Below are 17600 nucleotides of genomic sequence, written 5' to 3' on the forward strand. Positions count from 1 at the left end.
GGAAAATCTGCACGCTGTGGCTGAAGTTGATGATTCCAATGTGTGGAAGCTGTTCTGGGAGCTCTGGGTCTCTGAGGTAGTTTGGCACTGGGCTGTCTTGCCCTGTGAAGGTGAAGAAAAAAAAGTCACTTGATTTTAGCTAGAATACTGTGAGAAGACAATGAAAAAACGCAAAACACTGAGGTTTACAAAGTGCCTATGCTTGCTGTGTTCGCATCCACCGGTGATATTCTCAGTTATGTCCAATTGTACATTTTTGTATTATAGACAGCAGTCAGCTCGAAGTTAAATAGAAACCTAAACATTCTGGAATCTCCACTTACTTCTGCTCTAAGTAGGTTTTGCTCCTCTGGGGCTAAATGCTTTTATAAACATTGTCTAACAATGTTGCTTGACTTTTCCAAGGGTCTGGTACTTAAACTGTTGATCTCAAACATTAAAAGGACATAATACCTAGCTCCAGAGGTGTTCATAAAGCAAAATGAAATCATTTGATGGAAGGTGCTAAGGAAGCTTTAAAGTATTAGCCTAATAGAAAACCTATCAGTGGACTTTTAAAGCCTTTCCTCTTCAATTTTTATGGACTCTCTTAATTGACTTTAAAAAGCTTTTATTGCGCTTATGAACAGGCTAAGTGGAAATATTCTTTTATTCATCTGCAAATAAGATACAGGACAGCTGCTAACTTTATTTTAAAATATCTGGTATTATTAGGCATTTGCCCTGTGAGAAGATTTTCAACTAATGAAATGTAGTAAGGTCAGGAATAAAAAAAACTTACACGTATCTTCCAATGCCGAAAATTTGTATAAAAAAAAAAAAAAAGAGAATGGTGGGTAAAAGAATGGTACCTATAAATCATTTTGAAATATTTTTGATTACCAGCTTTAAAAATAATGAGGACCACAGCACTCAGTTTAAATGCTGTGCTGATTATTGGAGGGACACAACTGCATAAACAAAACGTACAGCCATAGAATATCACTTTGTGCTGTAGGACCTTAGTTTAGAGGCAATAACTAGGTTGAATCCTGATCTCCTTGGGACTGTTCTGATACAAATCTGTTTACATGGGACATGTAAGTTGAGGAGGAATGTCCTTTCTATCTCAAATTCTCCATACACTTCTCAAACCGAAGACCTCTGGAAGACTTCCTTCTCAGCGAATTTCTCAAGAGATGACTGCACATAGAGAAACGTGTGTTCAGGATGCTCTGGCTTTTGCCTGCAGTGGTATGGCATGCTTAATCTTTGAAGCGTCCCTCCCCAGACTTGGCACTTGGAGGCACCACATCAATTATGGGCCCGAAGAGCAGTCTCTGTCCTTAGTGTTGCCTCTGCACCAGCCTCAGGGGAACGAGGACGTGCTGTTTGCGGGATGACACCACCAGGCTCAGTTTGAAAGTTTCACCCTGATCCACCTTATTCCCATACCAGACAGACTTTGCAGGTTAAAAAAGATATCTAGATTATTTAATAGATTTTGAAAGAATTTAGAGCTTTAAGCCGAAAATGCGCAAGCAAAGAGCAACCATAATGAAATTTTAGAAAGCCTTCTTGTTAAATACTGTCTAGTTGCTTTGCTGTCCTTTACCTCCAAGTACTTTGGCACATCCTACCTGCAGGTTTCACAGAATTATGCTGTGTATGTCACTGGAAAGATTGGGCTAATTTTCTCCGATTCACCTGCACCATGCCTCTTTCTTTCAGCACAGATGGAGTATTAATGGTTATCATGAGGTTACTTTTGTTATTCAAACATTTCCTCGTTCCTCCACCCGTCATCAATCCATTTGTTCAAGTCCCTTACAACACTTTATTCCATTTTATCTCCGCTTCATTCCTTCCTGCCCACAGGACTGAGTACACCTTAGTATCTTTCCAATGGAGCTGTAAACATTCTGGGATATTTGGCTCTGGCTATTTGTAGGTTTTATTTATTTATTTTTTTTGTCCTTACCAGTTGTGCATAGAGGCCACGCAAACTTGATACCATGGTGCTTCAACCAGGCTATTTCCTCCACAAATACCGTCATTCAGGGAACTTCATCCTCACACTCCGGCTGTCACTGATGGCAAATTAACAAGTCAAATTGAGATGCTTTTGTCCTATGGTCTTTGTACTCTTTTCTTTGTCCTTTTTAACAGTGATATAAAATCCAAGTCAAAATGTTAAATATCGTGTTCACTGCTCTTAAGGAACCCATTTTATGGGCTGTTGTCCTGCTGCTTCCACCATCTTCTGATGGAGGTGGAGGAGAACAAAGGAAGCAATGCCGGTGCTTCACTCAGTGGGTGAGGTGCTCATCTGGGCAGCTTGGTGCAGAGAGACACTGGATTTGATATTTTAGTACAATGCTGCTGTTTAGGGGTTCTGTTATCTCACTTTTGCTTTGTTCATGTGTTGAAGCAAAAGCCCATCCATCTGAATGAAACATTTGCTTACAAAAAAAAGACACATTTAAGAGAACCTGGAATAGAGTTCTGAGCAGTCTGCATTTACAAGAAGAGACTACAGCTACATTTCCATTAGGAGATCACTAATCCATTGGATCCATTGGTGATCTGTCAGATAACCATGCAGTTAAGCTTAACCTCCTACTAGTGACGTTCCTGCAGAGACAACTCTGATGAACTTCAAATGAAGAGACTCTGGGATAGAGCAAATGGTTAACAGCAGGCTGAGGAACAACATTTGAAGGAAATAGAGAGGAAAAGCCCCAGACTTTTAGAACCCCAAAATCTTTTTTAAGGCTTTTAATGAACACTGTATTGGAGAGGCAAGAATATGTCACTGGAGGAAGGAGAGTAAATGCCACCTCCTGAAGTATATAAATAGATCACATATTAGCAAAAAATTATCCCACCAAACATGACAACAAAAGAACCGTAAAAACCAAAGAAAAAAAATCAAACTGTAGGATCTTCAGTTCAAACTGTGCAATTTTAGAGAACAGATTCAGGCCGGAACGCACTAAGACAGTATGAAGATGAAACATGCAATGTGAAGTTGCTTAAAATTGATGACTGATCCCTCAGAGGGAAGAGGTGGAAACAATCCAAGAAGGATGGTGAAAGGAATTTTATGCCTTAATTGCTGCTGTTTGGAAGGTTGAAATAAACTCCTAACCCACATGAAGCTTTGTGGGCCAGTGAGGAGCAGCCTTAGCAGGCTGAAGACTGAAGGAAAATGCCAAAGCAATTTGAGAAACAAACTATTGCAGATATGGTGAACTCCTTGTTTCTTATGTTGCTTCCATACTCTGTTGCTGGAAACTTTCCTGCTGTATTTTGACGCAGTTTCATGGAGGAAAGGCTTGGTGACCTACTATTGAACAGAGCTGCCTGCCATGAGCGTTCTTAAATTCACTGAATGATGAATTCATAGGATGATGAATTTAGCTATTCTTGGCTCGCCGTCATTCAAAGTAGTCTCACGTCAGAGTGGTGAGATTCTATGACACCGAACTGTGCCTCGTGGCATTCCATTTGGGGAAAATCAGATTTCCTCAACAACTAACAATGGTCTGGGGATTCCGTGGGTATTACCAAGCGGTGGCTTGTTCCCTAAGATGCTAGGTGAAGAGGAGGGAGGAACTTCAGGGACCTTTGTCCGGAGTCCTAGCTGTCAGAAAACTGTTTGTGCCCTCTTCCATTGGTGGCTCCGGGTCGGTGGGGCTGGATGCTGCCCAAAAACATACTGGCCTTCTGCAGAATGGCGGCTGGAAAGGAAACAAATAAAGAAAAAGTTATATCAAAGAAAGAAAGAGATATATAAAAATAAAGATGTATAAAGAAGAAGATACATAAAATAAAAAGATATATTGAAAAATATATGAAGAAAAACATATAAAGATATATAAAATCAGAAAGAAAAATAAAAAATAAGATATATAAAATAAACAGATATATAAAGAAAAACAAAAATAAGGAAAAACATAAAAATAAAGAAAAAGATGTGTAAAATAAAAAATGTATAAAAATAAAGAAACAGATGCATAAAAATAAAGACAAACATATATAAAATAGAGAAAAAGATACACAAAACCAAAGAAAAGCATGTATTATACGACAGGGCGCAGGCCGCGCCCCCTCACGCCCGCTGCCCCTCGCGGCCCGGCGCTGCCGCCCCCAAATGGCGGCGGGGCCGAGGCGGGGGCGGGGCCGGGGCCGGGGCCGGGCACGCGGCGGCTCCCCGGCGAAGTTTCCCGCGGGCGGGAACCGCGCCCCGCCCCGCCCCGCCCCGCGCGAGGCCCCGCCCCCCCGTGCCGGCCGCCCGCGCGCGGGGCCCCAACTTTTCGGGGGCGGGGCCGCGGGGAGGCGGCGAGCGCGCGGCGGGGGTCGGCACTTGCCCGCCGCGGTGCGGCCGCGGGTCCCGGCAGCGCCCGGCTCGGCTCCGGGCGGGGGGGGGCGGGATGGGGACGGCGACGGGGCGGGCGCCGGGGGCTGCAGCGCGGCCCGGCCCCGGCGGCGGAGCAGCGGCGGCGGCGGCGAGCGCGCGCACGTGACTCCGGCGCTGGGCGCCCGCACACCGCGCCCGCTGCCCTCGCCGCCTCCCCGAGCACCGTGCGAGCCGCCGGCAGGGCACGGCTCGGCTCGGCACCGCGCGGCTCGGTACCGCACGGCACGGCACCCGGCGCCGAGCAGGCGGCAAGAGTTTGCGAAGGCTGCCGCTGCGTTGCCTTCCCGGAGAGGTTGCGCGCCCGGAGGATGGCCGGCTGCGGGCTGTCGGAGGACGCCTTCTTCTCGTCCTTCTTCTGCAACTACACCTCCTCCTGGGAAGCCTCCTACAACCAGGTGAGGGCACGGGGGCAGCGGGGCGCCCGTGCGGCCGCGGGAAGGGGCTGCGAGCGGCTCGGCTCGGCTCGGGGAGCGGAACGGCAGAAAAGAGACCTTTATTTTTTATTTTTCCCCCCTTTTTTGTCTTTTTTTTTTTTTTTCCTTCCCTCTCAGCCCCCATCCCTCCGCCCTCGCCCCCCGAGGGGAGCGGGCAGGGCTCCCCCCTCCCTCCGCACGGCCGCTTTTTGGGGCCGGGGACAGCCGTCGGGTCCCTGCCTCCCGTCGCCGTCCCCCAACTCCGCCGGGCCGGAGCGAGAGGCTGGGGGCGAGCTGAGGGAGAGCAGGCATCACGCCCGAAAGGCGGAGGAGCTATTCCGGGAGGCTCCGAAACGCCTTTAATTAAATAACCGGTGTAGTCTGCTGCCCCCGCTGCTTGCCGGGTGCAAGTCCGCGGTTACAAACTACGGGGACGGACGAGGGGACAGGCAGACGGACACACGGACAGCGGGGCTCCGGCGCTGCCGTGACGGGGAAAGTTGGGCGGCGGGGGGCTGCGCCGCAGCCGGCGGGGGCTTTTCCCCCTCGGCAAGCGCCGAGTTACGGGGCCCGCCTCGGGGGGCAGCCGGCGGAGCTGCCCGCCCCGCTCCCCTCACGGCGCTGCGGAGTCGCGGCCGGGGGGCGTCGTGAGGGGAGCGGGCGCCCGGAGGCGCTGCGAGCCGGCCCCGCGGCCGTTGGGGCTCCGTAACGGTCACCGGGGCTCCGTACCGGCCCGCGCCTGACAGGGCCGGCGGGCTGAGGGGAGCGGGGTGGCCGTGGGGGTCCGCCCGGGGAGTCGGCGGTGCCCCCGTGGTGCTGAGGCGCCTCTCGCAGCGCCCCGCTGCCCGGCGGCACCCCGGCTGGCGGCCGGCAGCCGCGCGAGGAGCCCTGTGAGGCCAGCAGAGGAGGAAGGCGGACAATAAAACCTGGCTTCGCCCAGTTCCCTTCCCTCTAAAGTTTCTTTCGTTCTGAAGCGAATCGGTTCCGCGAGGGAGCGGCGCCGTCGCACCACAGGCTGCCTGCCGCTCGTCCTTCTCGGCGTGGCAGGGGGAACGGGGAGGGTTGCCGGCACATCCAGAGTTGATTTATTCTAAATACTTGAACCGTGTCTAAGGGGGAAACAGGGGAGGTAATTTAGGATGCGGGAGGTCTATTTATAGAAGGGCTGTACAAACTGTAGGATATATACGCAAAGTTGAATTAAATATGCATGATTAGGAAAGGAGTTGAGAAGGAGAAGGTGTAATCATTATATAGCGTTACAACAGGAACAGATGAGCTTGCAAGACTTTCCAGGGTGAAGATGAGAGGAATCTCTAAGATACGTATTCTTTCTGGTGCTCAAGGCTCCTTTCTATTTTCATCTTTTACGTATTACGTTAGCATTTACATCAGTCACATTCACCAGCTGAGGATTAGCGGGAGATGCTAGTCTGAATATGAAATCAAAACGAATATGGGATTTTGCTGCAAATAGATTTTCTTACAAGTTTTAACACTTAAGAAGGCAGGCTTGGCTTAAATTTGACAGTCAGCCATGTTCATGTTTGTTTGTTTTTTACCTGAACTGCATCCAAAAAGAAAAAAAGCTTGCAGACCATTTCTGCTTGCTAAATATAGCAACATTGCCGAAGTAGGATTTGTTTTGTGTACTCCTTCTAAAACAAAACAGCAAACAGGAAAACTTTAAAACAAAGTGCTGAGATGAGAAGATCGGTTGACTACTGGAAAAATAGTTTTTTATTCCTAGATCAATATGATGCACTCTCAACATCTAGTACAAGATCCTTTGTATAATAGCGGTTCAGCCATGGCTTACTAAAAGAATCTCTTCCTGGCATCTCAAGACACGTTTTAGTGAAAGTATAAGTAATCAAAGTAAGACTTAATAATGGAACCAGTCAGGATAAAGAGAACAGTCGTTTCTTCTGGAAACATAATGTGATACCTGACAGCTTTGAAAGCAGAGATGGGACGTTTGCTTTACAAGTCAGTAAGGCTTGAGCGATGGGTTTCAGCTTATATTTTTGATGCATTATTGCAGTTCATTTTTAAGCACAAGACTATGCGGGTGATTTGTTGTTAATGTTCTTGGAAGGAACTTTTCCCATTGCATATTGAATTCAGAAGTGCATCATAGAGAAGCTTGCATCAGAAAAATTATATCTGGAAACTTTCTGAAATCTCTTTTGAATCCATTTCTGAGATAGTCTTCCAGAAAACAAGTCTCTGTAATAGGTATAAACATGACTTCTTTGCGTTTCTAAAGAAAGCTCCAAAATATTAGCAATTCTCCAGAAGTTTGGTATCTCGTTTATGGTTATTTTAGTACAGGGACTTAACTATTATGATAAGTTCTAGCCTAGACAAACTTGCAGACTTAAATCCTGGGAGCTGTGAATTGCTATCGCATAGGCTTATCTGTGCTGTCTTGCCAACGTGTGTAAACCCGAGGCGAAGGAATATCTGGCAGATTTCCCATTGATTCATTCTGCGATCTGCATTTTAGCCTGTCAGTAAAGATGCTGCTTTTGGTTTGTTGCTTAGTGAATATTCGGTCTTCAGAAACTTCCCGAGTCTGTCTTCTGGCTTTCTGAAAATGAGTCTCTGAATTGGTAGTGGTGAGGAGCAGCTATTTCTAAGTACTGCAGAGGGGGATGTTTGGCCTGGGAAGAGCAGCAGGTATATTCTTGGGCATAACCTATCTTTCCTTGCTGAACTGACAGCATATTTGTATTAATTATTTTTTGCTCTCCAGTCCAGAACCATCTGCGTTGTTGTATTACTGAATCTATATGGTTGGAAGTGCTTGGGAATCGTTTGAAATGTAATTGTTGAGGAATGAAATCCTATGACTAAGGCATAAATCTGGAAGCTTATTTTAATTCAACCTCAAGAAAATCCCTGCAGTGTAGAAGCAAAATGAGAGTATGCTGCCTGATTACTGCCAGTATGTCAGAGATCTTTCCCTCAGCGCTCGCGGAAGGCTTGTTACCTGGCACCATCTCTTCGTGCTGCGTTTCCAACGTGGCCATGCTTTATACAGTGCACTTTTACAGGATGTATTTCCTGCGTATAGGCAAGTCAGTGAAAGATGAAGCTAAAAGCAAGCGTTGTGGCTCCTCTGTTTGTCTTTCCATGTTCAGGGACAAAAGTACCCCAGTGCAGCCAGAGCATTCATCCAGTATTTTGGGGGTTCTTGACTGGACGTAGTACATTGCTTTTATGTGTTTTCATCTGTTAACTAGAGTAGCTACAGTGGCTTCATGTCAATTTTGGTCCATAGCCAGTGAGACTTTTTGACTTATTTTTGTTTCCACAGTTCCCAAATTTTCTTTTTGTTTGAATAGCAGAGCTGAGGGTATATACAGGTTTGAAAAGATGCTAAATGAGTTTGTGCTCATGCACTGCACGTATATAGCATATAGTATGTGTATATACATATGTTGAATGAGAGATGATACTGCACAAGATTGGGCAACGCATGTTACAATTTTTGTAGACCTTCATAAACAGAGAAAAAAATCAGTCAATTGTTTTACATTGTTTGACTCTGAATACCAGTGGAATAAAACCATCATTTAAAATCACTTCTATTTTGGCAAAACCTTTAACATTTCTGCAAATTAAAAGGATATTGTCAAAACTAAATTAGTTAAGAAAAAGCAGCGGTCCTGGTTTAGTGTTAACAGAAAAGACTTAGTAAATAAAAATTAAGTTAATCCCGGATTTTAATTTTTTCCTGACTTTTTGTATCCAAGGGGTATGTGTGCTGGTGCACAAAGCTGGGGAAAATGGGACACAGTAAAAATGAAAGTGAAACTGGAGAGACCTTGGCATCCCAGGAAAAGATAAACAATAAGATGCTGAGAAAGAAGCTAGTTCTGGCTTAAATAATTCAAATATCTATAATAAAACAGGTTACAGACTTAAAACTTTTTTTTTTTTTTAAACTCAATTCTGTTTCTTTCAGAGAGTAATACCTTGATCAGACATTCAATACAGTAAATTTAAAAAGTTTCAGTCATCAGCAGTGAATGGTACCATTTATTTCCAAGGTTTGTCGTCACCATTGCACAGCATTTGAGAGAGTAGATTTCAAAACACATTTTTGTCTACTTCTGATGTTGTTATTCTGGTTGTTGTTTAATAAACCCATCCACAGTCTGGATGAGAAAACCAGTGTATGCTGTTGGCAGTCTCATCTGGCAAAAAAGCGCAGTTTAAACTGGGTGCAAGTAATTTCCTCTTGCCCCAGAGCAAAAAGTGGTACAGCAGGGCAAAGTAACCGAAGTTTAAAGCAGAAAATGGGCAAGATGTTGTTTTTCTACCTGAGTTTAGATGAAAAGCTCAGGTGCAAATTTTAAGGCGCAGATATGTCTGTGATGAGCTGCATTTTAAGCACTTTATACATAAGGCAGGATTTTAAAAGAATACAGTTGCGTTCAGGAGGAAATGTCAGTTGTCCTAGCAGCGTATTCTGTAGGAACAAGGCAGGGAGTTCTTAGCTGGTCAAATGTTCATGTGGTCTAAGCAGAAATGTAAAAGTGCAGGGTTTGCATTGGAATGAGAATGGGGTCATCCACCCTTTGTACTCATCATCAGGGAAGCAGAACCTTCTTCCAGAGAGACCATAGGAAATCAATGAGTACACTTTGCTAGTGTAGAGATAAATGTGCACTGCAGAAGGGTATTAAATATAAAAGGGCAACAGTAAAATGATTTACTGTGTGAAGCAGTGGAACTTTCTTTTGGTCACTTAAAAGGCAATTTTCTTTCTTCCTTTTTTTTTGATAACATAATTGTATTTTTTAATACTAATATCTGAAAACAAGCTGGCAAGCAAACTGTTCTGCAGGGATTTGAGCTGTATAATGCAAGCTAGGAGAGGCTTGTTTACAAATGGCAGCTTATTTAAAAATGTATGCATGGTTTTGAACATATTACCCGACATTTATCATTTAGATTATAATCATCTGACCCGACTTTACCAAAAGTTAATGGGTTTTCTGATTTTTTTTTTTTCCTGAGACAGTGTGGATGCTTGGGATCCAGTTTCTCTCGCTATGACCAGAAGGTATCACTGAGGGATACCAGCGCGACGGATGCACATAGGAGAGAACCTGACGTACGTTTAGGTGTAGAGGCTTAATGAAATGTGGAAGAGCAGGTGCACAGTCCTAATGTGCTGGTGCTTTTTTATTTCCTCTGATGTGTCTGTTTGCTGTGTGAGCAAATCTTCTTGTACGTTTGAAACCTATAGGACTGTAAAATTGCTAAAAAGGAAGGAAAGCCAATATTTTACAATATCTTTTGTCTTAGGTACTGTGTTGTCTGCAAATGGCAATTCTTGTGTCTACTCTAAAGGTAAAATTAAGGTGAAGAGAGATTAATAGTAGAGCGGTCCTTGCTCTGGACACGGCACTTGTGACATGGTGGTCTTAATTTGGAAGGAAAAATGGAGTGCTCTCGGTCCAGTGTGAATGCGTTGGGACCTGGGATGGCAAGAGGGGTGCCTGCACTAGCCCTTTGCTTGGGAGCAGGAGCGTGCTGCGAGTCCCCCCGCATCCCGCCGCTGCTGTGCTTTGGTTTGTCTCGTGGGTTGGTCCTGTGGGACACGCGCTGAATTCCTTTTGGATAGAACAGAGCCAGGAGATGTTCTGCAGGAGCTCCTCTTCTGTATTCAAACTACAAATTGACATTCAGCTCACGGGACGAGACCAGAGCCTGGGTGAACAGACCTCGCCCCCAGGTGTGCAGTGTCGGTGTCGGACCCCCAGCAGCAGCTGTTCTGCTCTTCCCGTGCCGCGGTTCTGTGCTGCTCTCTGGCGTAGCTCCGCTTGTGGAGCCCGCCTGAAGGCCCACCACTGGTCGGGAAGCCGGGCGGGGGCTCAGGGCTAGCACAGTCACCTGGCACGCGTCCTTCGATGGCAATCATCAGGCCATTATTCTTTCCCTCAAAAAGGGGTAGTTTGGGTTGGCATGAAGAGAAAAGGTTCATTTGATCGCTTGTAATATAACACACGAGCGGGTAAGAGGCACTGGTACTCTGGCTCTCAAAAGCCCTCCACATTTTTAACCCGTTTTATTATTTGCAAGAGCAATTTAGTTCCTAATGTTAACAATGAGTGATTATGATTCTGTACTTCCGTTTACAGCATAAATTAGCATTTTGTTTTCCATTACAGCTTTTGAATGAGGAATTATAATGTATAATTTGCTGCAAATAGATGTTATCATCTCTTTGGTTGTGAACAACCACATAAACTTGAGCAAATGATAAAAATGGAATCAATTACTTCTCAAATGGAAATAGTTTACAAACCTTCACATACAAAATGACAATGGAAGCTGGTTATTGTAACAAATAATTACTTTTTTTTTAAAACAACATTTATTGAATTCCATTGACAATTTAGTAATTGTTTATAGAGGATTTTACTGTCCCCCCTCAAAATACATGCCACATAATATCTGCGTTTTTTAAACTACAGATTGCCTACATAGCCCGTGTGTCAAGCTTTGACCACGTGTATTCACCTGTACACACGTTCCAGAAGGGGAGCGCTGAGCCACGAATTACACTGATGTTGATGATGGTTAGAGAGCCTCACAGTATCCTGGGATTATTAGGTCAAGATTGAAATTACAGAAGAGAGAAGGGAAGAGTATGTGTGGTAGGCTGTCTCCAAAGCCTGCTGAAGGTGCTGTGAGTTTTTCTGCCACTTCAGAACTGACGATATAGGTCCTGGTTGTTGGGAGGATAGAGAGGGGAGGAGACAGTACTGTAATTGCTTGAATGAGTGGATGCAGTGAATGTCTGCTGGAGGGGAAGGTGATTATACCTCACGATAATGAGTTTACCAGTATGAATTTCATGAAACAAAGTTTTCCGTCAGTTGCTATGACATGCTTTTGTTTTATACAGAGTTATTTGTGCTTGGAAAAGTATCACTTCACAGCCAGAATGAATGTGAGAAGCAATCCAGGATCCCACCCATTCTTTCTTTGCTCCTTGTAGACCTGCTTCATCTTGCCTAAGGACATAATCCACGCAGCATTTTCAACCCACTCCTTCAAGGAGGCTGCCTAAACAGCACCGGTTTTCTGCATACTGTTTTGCGTTTATGTTGTATTCTGGTCCTCTGAAGCTCTGACCACTTAAAGCTGTCACCCACATGACCTCAGTACCCGAATTCACCGGCCTTTTTCTCGTAGTCTTCGCTGCTATCCCACTGCACCCATCCATGGTGGATGCGATATAAGCCCTGGTTGAACATACTGAACTGATCTCCTCACTCCGCTCTCCATCTTACATCTACTTAAAAATACAATTCACAATCCATACTTTGCATCATTTAGGGCTTTAGAATTTAGACTTCTTGTTGATCCTTTTAAAGCCGTCGCATAATTTAGCTTTTCCCTGTTTACTATGTTACAGCCACTCTTTCTGTTTACAAACGGTGCTAGATTTGCTGCTTGTCTGGGTTGCTTCTCCTCAGCAACATTTTTTTTGCTATCCCCACACTTCACCCTTTGACGTAGAGAAGTCGTGAGCTAGCAGAGGAAGATTACATAAGCTTTCTTCTGCCCGGTCTCTTGAAAGCCATTGTTACCTAATTATTAAAAATGGATAAACTTAATTTGGGCTTGGAAAGCTATGGAACAAGCTGAGCAAAAAACAGTAATCACCCTGACTGCTTCATTTCCTTGCGGTTGTCTGGCGCTCATTTCTTTAGGTTGGTGTCTGCTGACATGCTTCAGTTTGTCTGTAGATCAGCCTCTTTTAATAATTAAAAAAAGACTCTAAAACATTACAGGTGAAGTAATTCTGGGGGAAAAAATAGTGATAAAATGGGACTAGTATAACATGCAATTCAGGATGCTGTATTCAGCGTCCTTCTCTTGAGACCATGGAGCTGATGGCTAAGGATGGAGATTTCTCATATTGTTATTTTTGAGGTAGCTATTGGGTGTGAAAATTTACTTTCTTGTTTTCACTAAGTCTTTTTTATTTTTTTCAACTTTCTGAACACACTGTCTGGGGTTGGGGAAGGAGGTGAGTGTTATGAAGCTGTGTATTTGCAGTGAGGCTTTTTGAAGCTTAGAAATAGACATTTGTTGTAGCAATCATTTCTAAAACCAAGTACCAGTGGCCCTTCAGGAATGTGTGCATGGCTCCATAAAATGTATCCAGTCATCCTGGGGTTCCTGGACTGAGCAGTTTACAGTCTCAGAGGTGTACTTGGACTGTAAAATCGCACTCCAACAAAATAACTCACTTCGACCACTTGTTTTCTTCTTTCTTTTTTACTTTTATTTTTTCTTTTCCTTAACAGTCAAATTGTACAACGTGACTTGGTGTATCTGCTGAACTTTGACTTTTTATTCATGAAGCTTCTCATTATATCTGTCTGCTACCTCTTATATGCTCATAGTTTGCTTAGGCCTTGATCCAGCAGACCACTTAATTGCTCAACTGTAAATGCTTGAAGTCAAGAGAACTGCTTAAAATGTGTGTGGTGTGTTGGACTGGGGCCTTAGACAGCTCTATCTTAAGGTCAGAGAACTTTGCTTCCTTGTTTGTTAAGCACTTACCATACTTGCAGTACATTAGAAGTATCGATGGTAATTATGGCAGTGGGAGCAAGAAAGCAATGAGGAGATCAAGGAAACGTAGCAATGTTTACAGTCTTGTTTATTGCCAGTTCAGTCTCTTTCTTTGTTAAATGGATTTGCAAATAAAAGATTATTCCTTTTCCTTTCCCAAGAAAAAAGTCTTGTGATGGAAGGAATAGGTAGTGCATTAAAACGCAACATTTCGTGCACTGACAGAAAGCCATGCATGAAAGGTACTTGAGGACAGGAAACTCCTTCTGGACCTTAAGCAAGGTTTGAAAAGAAAAAAAAAAAGATGGCTGAAAACATGCAACGGTTTAAAAAAAAGATTGTAAGTAGGACACACACACACTTAAATATTTAAGTCGTTTACAACAATGAGTATATGAACTACTGACCAAATAAATTAGTAAAACAAAAGTAAGGTTGCACTTCCAGCCTTTTTTATTTTCATCCAAAAGACTGTTAATTGCTGGAGGATTAAAATAATTCATATTCAAGGATAGAAAATGATAACAGTGTGCAGAAGCTTGGATGCTCCAGCTATGCAGAAACAGTGAAAGGAATACTTTTTGCTTTGTGTGATGTCGAAGCCAAAAGAAGGAGGGGAGGGGAAAAAAAAAAAGGGAGAGGGTTGTGGCTCTTTAATGTCACTTTCAGAATAAAAATAATGCTGTAAAAGAACCGGCATAATCTTTTTCTATTTATCTAAGTCCTTTTTTTCCTAAAGAGTTAGGGCAGCATTGTTAATTGATTTTTTTGACACTCATAATAACAGTTGTATTAGAAATAATTTACAAAGGATTTTTTTTTTCAGAAGCTTGAGCCTTGCAGAATCCATTGTAGAGAAGTGGGTAGGGAGTGGATTATTGTACATCACTGTTCTCACAGAATTATAATCTGCTTGATTGGTAAAATGCGTGTGCTTCTTGCATTGTCCATTTTCAACTGGTGGTGTCTTTCCAATAAGATTTGCTGGTTTAGTACTAATGGCATCAGGATATCTTGTGCCCTTTCAGTGTAAATAAAGGTTGTCCTAACAGCTGCTCGCATTGTGCTGGCATAGTATCTGTCTTTGCTGGACTGCCAGTTTTTGGCTAGAGTATTTTAACACGCTGGAGCTTTTCTCTGGTTACCAATGGTTGAATCATTTCCAGCTGTGAAAACAGATGTGTGCCTTTTTTGGGAAGTAAAGTTAATTAGGGGAGGCTTATGAATTGCTCCTTTCAGTTATTTATTTAATTCATTTTATTTGGGGTAAGAGGATGCATTTAGGAATAGAAATAGTTTTTTATCAGCATGAACTTTGTCAGATTATCAACATGCACATCATTACAAGGAAAATTCTGGTCATATCGTGACAAAAAGAGCATGTCAGTTGCCCCATGACATGTTGAAAATGAAAATAAGAAATACTTTGTGTTTAAATTGGTAACTGTTCAAGTTCAGACAAAAGGGGCAAATGAAAGTGACCAGATGACCTTAGCGCCTATTGTATACTAATATTGCTATTCAGGCATTTTGTAAGGCTGGCTCACAGTCTTTCCAAATCTGTATGGACAAATGTTTTACATCTCATTTTTTTTTCTTCTTTGTCTTTTATCTTTGTTGAAAGGAATTCTCTAGGTGAAAACTCCTCTGGAAAATATTTGCCATGCTCCAGACATCCTTTTGTTTTTAGCCTGGTGATTTGTATCTTCAATGTTGACATCTATTTTTACATCTGCTGGTAGGCACAATGCAGTTGTTATGGAAAAGGAAACTTTTAGTATGAAGAAATTGTTAGTTTTGTGATTTCTATGCTTTTATTCTTGATTGTTACATAAAATAAATGGTGGACGATGAAAATGAAACTAGCAGCAACTCATTTAATTTTTGTTAGCCTTGTTGCAGATAGGTGTCTTATGAAACAGAAGGCTGTTCATTAGAGTATCCTTGAATATGAGCAACAGTGTGCATATGCTAGGGCTGCAGAGTAAAACCCCAGATGTACAGAAGTGTCGCTAGAATTGTCACTAAACCTTCATGTCTAAATGAACTATCAACTCACTGAGCGGCATTCATCTTCTCTAAGACTACTACAACTGTAAGCTAGCAATACGAACAAAACTAATGTTAACACATGTAATTTGTTTTTTTTTTCCTAAAAAAAAGTGTATTTGGAATGATCATGGAGAGACTATTATAAATAATAAATACAAAATTCTTGTGGAGGTTTCAGACGTGCATCTGTGAAACCACTGAGCTTTTCTTCTGCCTCGAGTACACAGAACTATCGTGTCAACTGCAGGACATATTTGATGCTTTGGATGCGTTCCCTCTGCAAGGGTCTCGGTGGAAAGCATTACATGTTCAGCAGAGTGTGCTGCTTATCTTATTTATATTGTTGCAGAGAAGGAGGAGATGGCATACTTCTCTCATTTTAAAAGCACAGGAAGCTGGGCAGTGGTTTGAAGGTTTTTTTTGTACGGGGCATTGCTTCCTGCTTAAGCAGAATGACTGTCTGCGTTAGGATTAGCAGTTGCCTGGAATGATGAATTAATGTGGCAGTACTACCTGCAGTACCAGTTCCTATGACCTTACCATGTTATATTCCTATTTTTGGGAATCATTTTTCCAGATATTAACTGTATGGACTGGTTTTGCCCCAATGGTTGCATGTCTCAAGTGAGGGTATTTGTTTTTAACAGAGATATCAATAAATGTTATTTTTACTGTCTTCAGGAATGTTATTAGATTTAAAGGAAAAAAAGGCAAAATTTCATACTGTGATATATAATTAAATTTTTTCACCGAGGAAAACTTTTTCTAAGGATCCTTTTTAATAGTTTTTTTTATAACACAACAAGCAAATAAGAGAACAAATAAGAATAAAATGACTGGCATATTGAGAAATACTTTGCAAAAAATATTTCTTTTGTAGGTTAGAATGTGTAAAACAAAGTGGCAGCAAAAGTCAGAGCTGTATTTGATTAGGAATTGGAAGGTTATTAATAGTGCTGATTACTTCAGCTTACTTATGTCTGCTCTAGTATTACTCTTATTTGTTTGCAACAGTAATCAAGCTCACTGTAAGCCCTTATCTTTGACCAACCAGAAGAAATCATAAAAGGAAATAATTGTTTAGTGAGAGACTTTGATAACAGCATGGCTCTTGTGTGGGAGACAAGGAGATAACACTGTCTGAATGAAATGATATAACCGAGGTAGCTAAGGTGATAAATTCTTCAGTAGTCTTGTCTTCAGTGGTAAAATATACAGCAAATTAAAGATGTCTTTTCAAGAATCATCTTAAGAACTGATACTATTTGTAATTTGCATGTTCTGTATTTGCATGTGTAGAGGGAGAGTGAGGAGATTTGGTGTTGAGAATAATACAATTTTGTAAAGCTTCAGGTTTACCACAGAGTTAGACCAGATGATTCAGCCATTACTTATTATCCAGTTATCCCTGTATTGAATTGAAAGCTGTGGTTAGTGTTCGACTTGTATTTGACCAGCTTGTTTTCCAGACATGAAGTATTTATCTGAAGAAAGGCATCAAGATACTTGGTAGAGCCTTTGATACTTATTGTGCTGGTTAATCATCCTCATTATTTGCTTTCTTTAGAAAGCTCTGTTTTTCATTAGATTTGTTTGGAATTCATTTTCTTGGAAGAGATTCTCTTTATGATTTGATCTGGTAGCTTGGAAAGCCCTTCAGTGTCTTTTTTTTTTTATTATCTGAAAATTAGTTTTACTCAAGACACCACTGAGTTTTCTTTTTAAGCTAATCAGAGTGATCTCTTTAAGACTCATATTGGAGGATGTTATTTGCAGACCTCAAGTATATTTGTGCAACTTCTCTATTTTCCTCCAGTTTTTTGCTTTCCCTTTAGGAAAGTTAGATGCTGGAAGTATGACGTGGTGTTTCAGAATTGCTCTCTTCAATGCTCTCAGTACTAAAGAGAAGAATTCACTTTCCTGCTTCTTCAGTACATTCAATGTTCAAATTAATTATTTTTTTTACTGCAATATCTCAATGAGAGCTCCCATTGAGTCTGTTGTGGTCTGCAAACCTTACCATCTTTACTGGTACATCATCTGTTTGTTAGTTGCACCTTAGTACTTTGCTTTATTCAAACGTATTTTGCTAAACCAGCCTTTTTTCATCTTTATGACTCTTT

At 42.3% G+C, this 17600-nt stretch overlaps 1 protein-coding gene and 1 long non-coding RNA gene across 2 annotated transcripts in view; both read left to right on the plus strand.

Annotated features, from left to right (window-relative positions):
- The first annotated feature begins 4583 nt into the window (after positions 1-4583).
- Positions 4584-17600, plus strand: part of PPARGC1A (PPARG coactivator 1 alpha) — a 359248-nt gene continuing 346231 nt past the window's right edge. The window contains exon 1 of the mRNA XM_040555186.1: positions 4584-4797. Coding sequence (XP_040411120.1) covers positions 4711-4797 — 87 coding nt within the window. The 5' untranslated portion in view covers positions 4584-4710. The remainder of the gene's footprint in view (positions 4798-17600) is intronic.
- On the plus strand, positions 5684-13716 carry LOC121069234. The gene is made up of 2 exons (XR_005819347.1): positions 5684-5944; positions 9851-13716. It is a non-coding gene; the product is annotated as an uncharacterized LOC121069234 (long non-coding RNA).

The sequence above is a fragment of the Cygnus olor genome, chromosome 4, assembly GCF_009769625.2.
Source record: "Cygnus olor isolate bCygOlo1 chromosome 4, bCygOlo1.pri.v2, whole genome shotgun sequence".
NCBI classification, from domain to species: Eukaryota; Metazoa; Chordata; class Aves; order Anseriformes; family Anatidae; genus Cygnus; species Cygnus olor.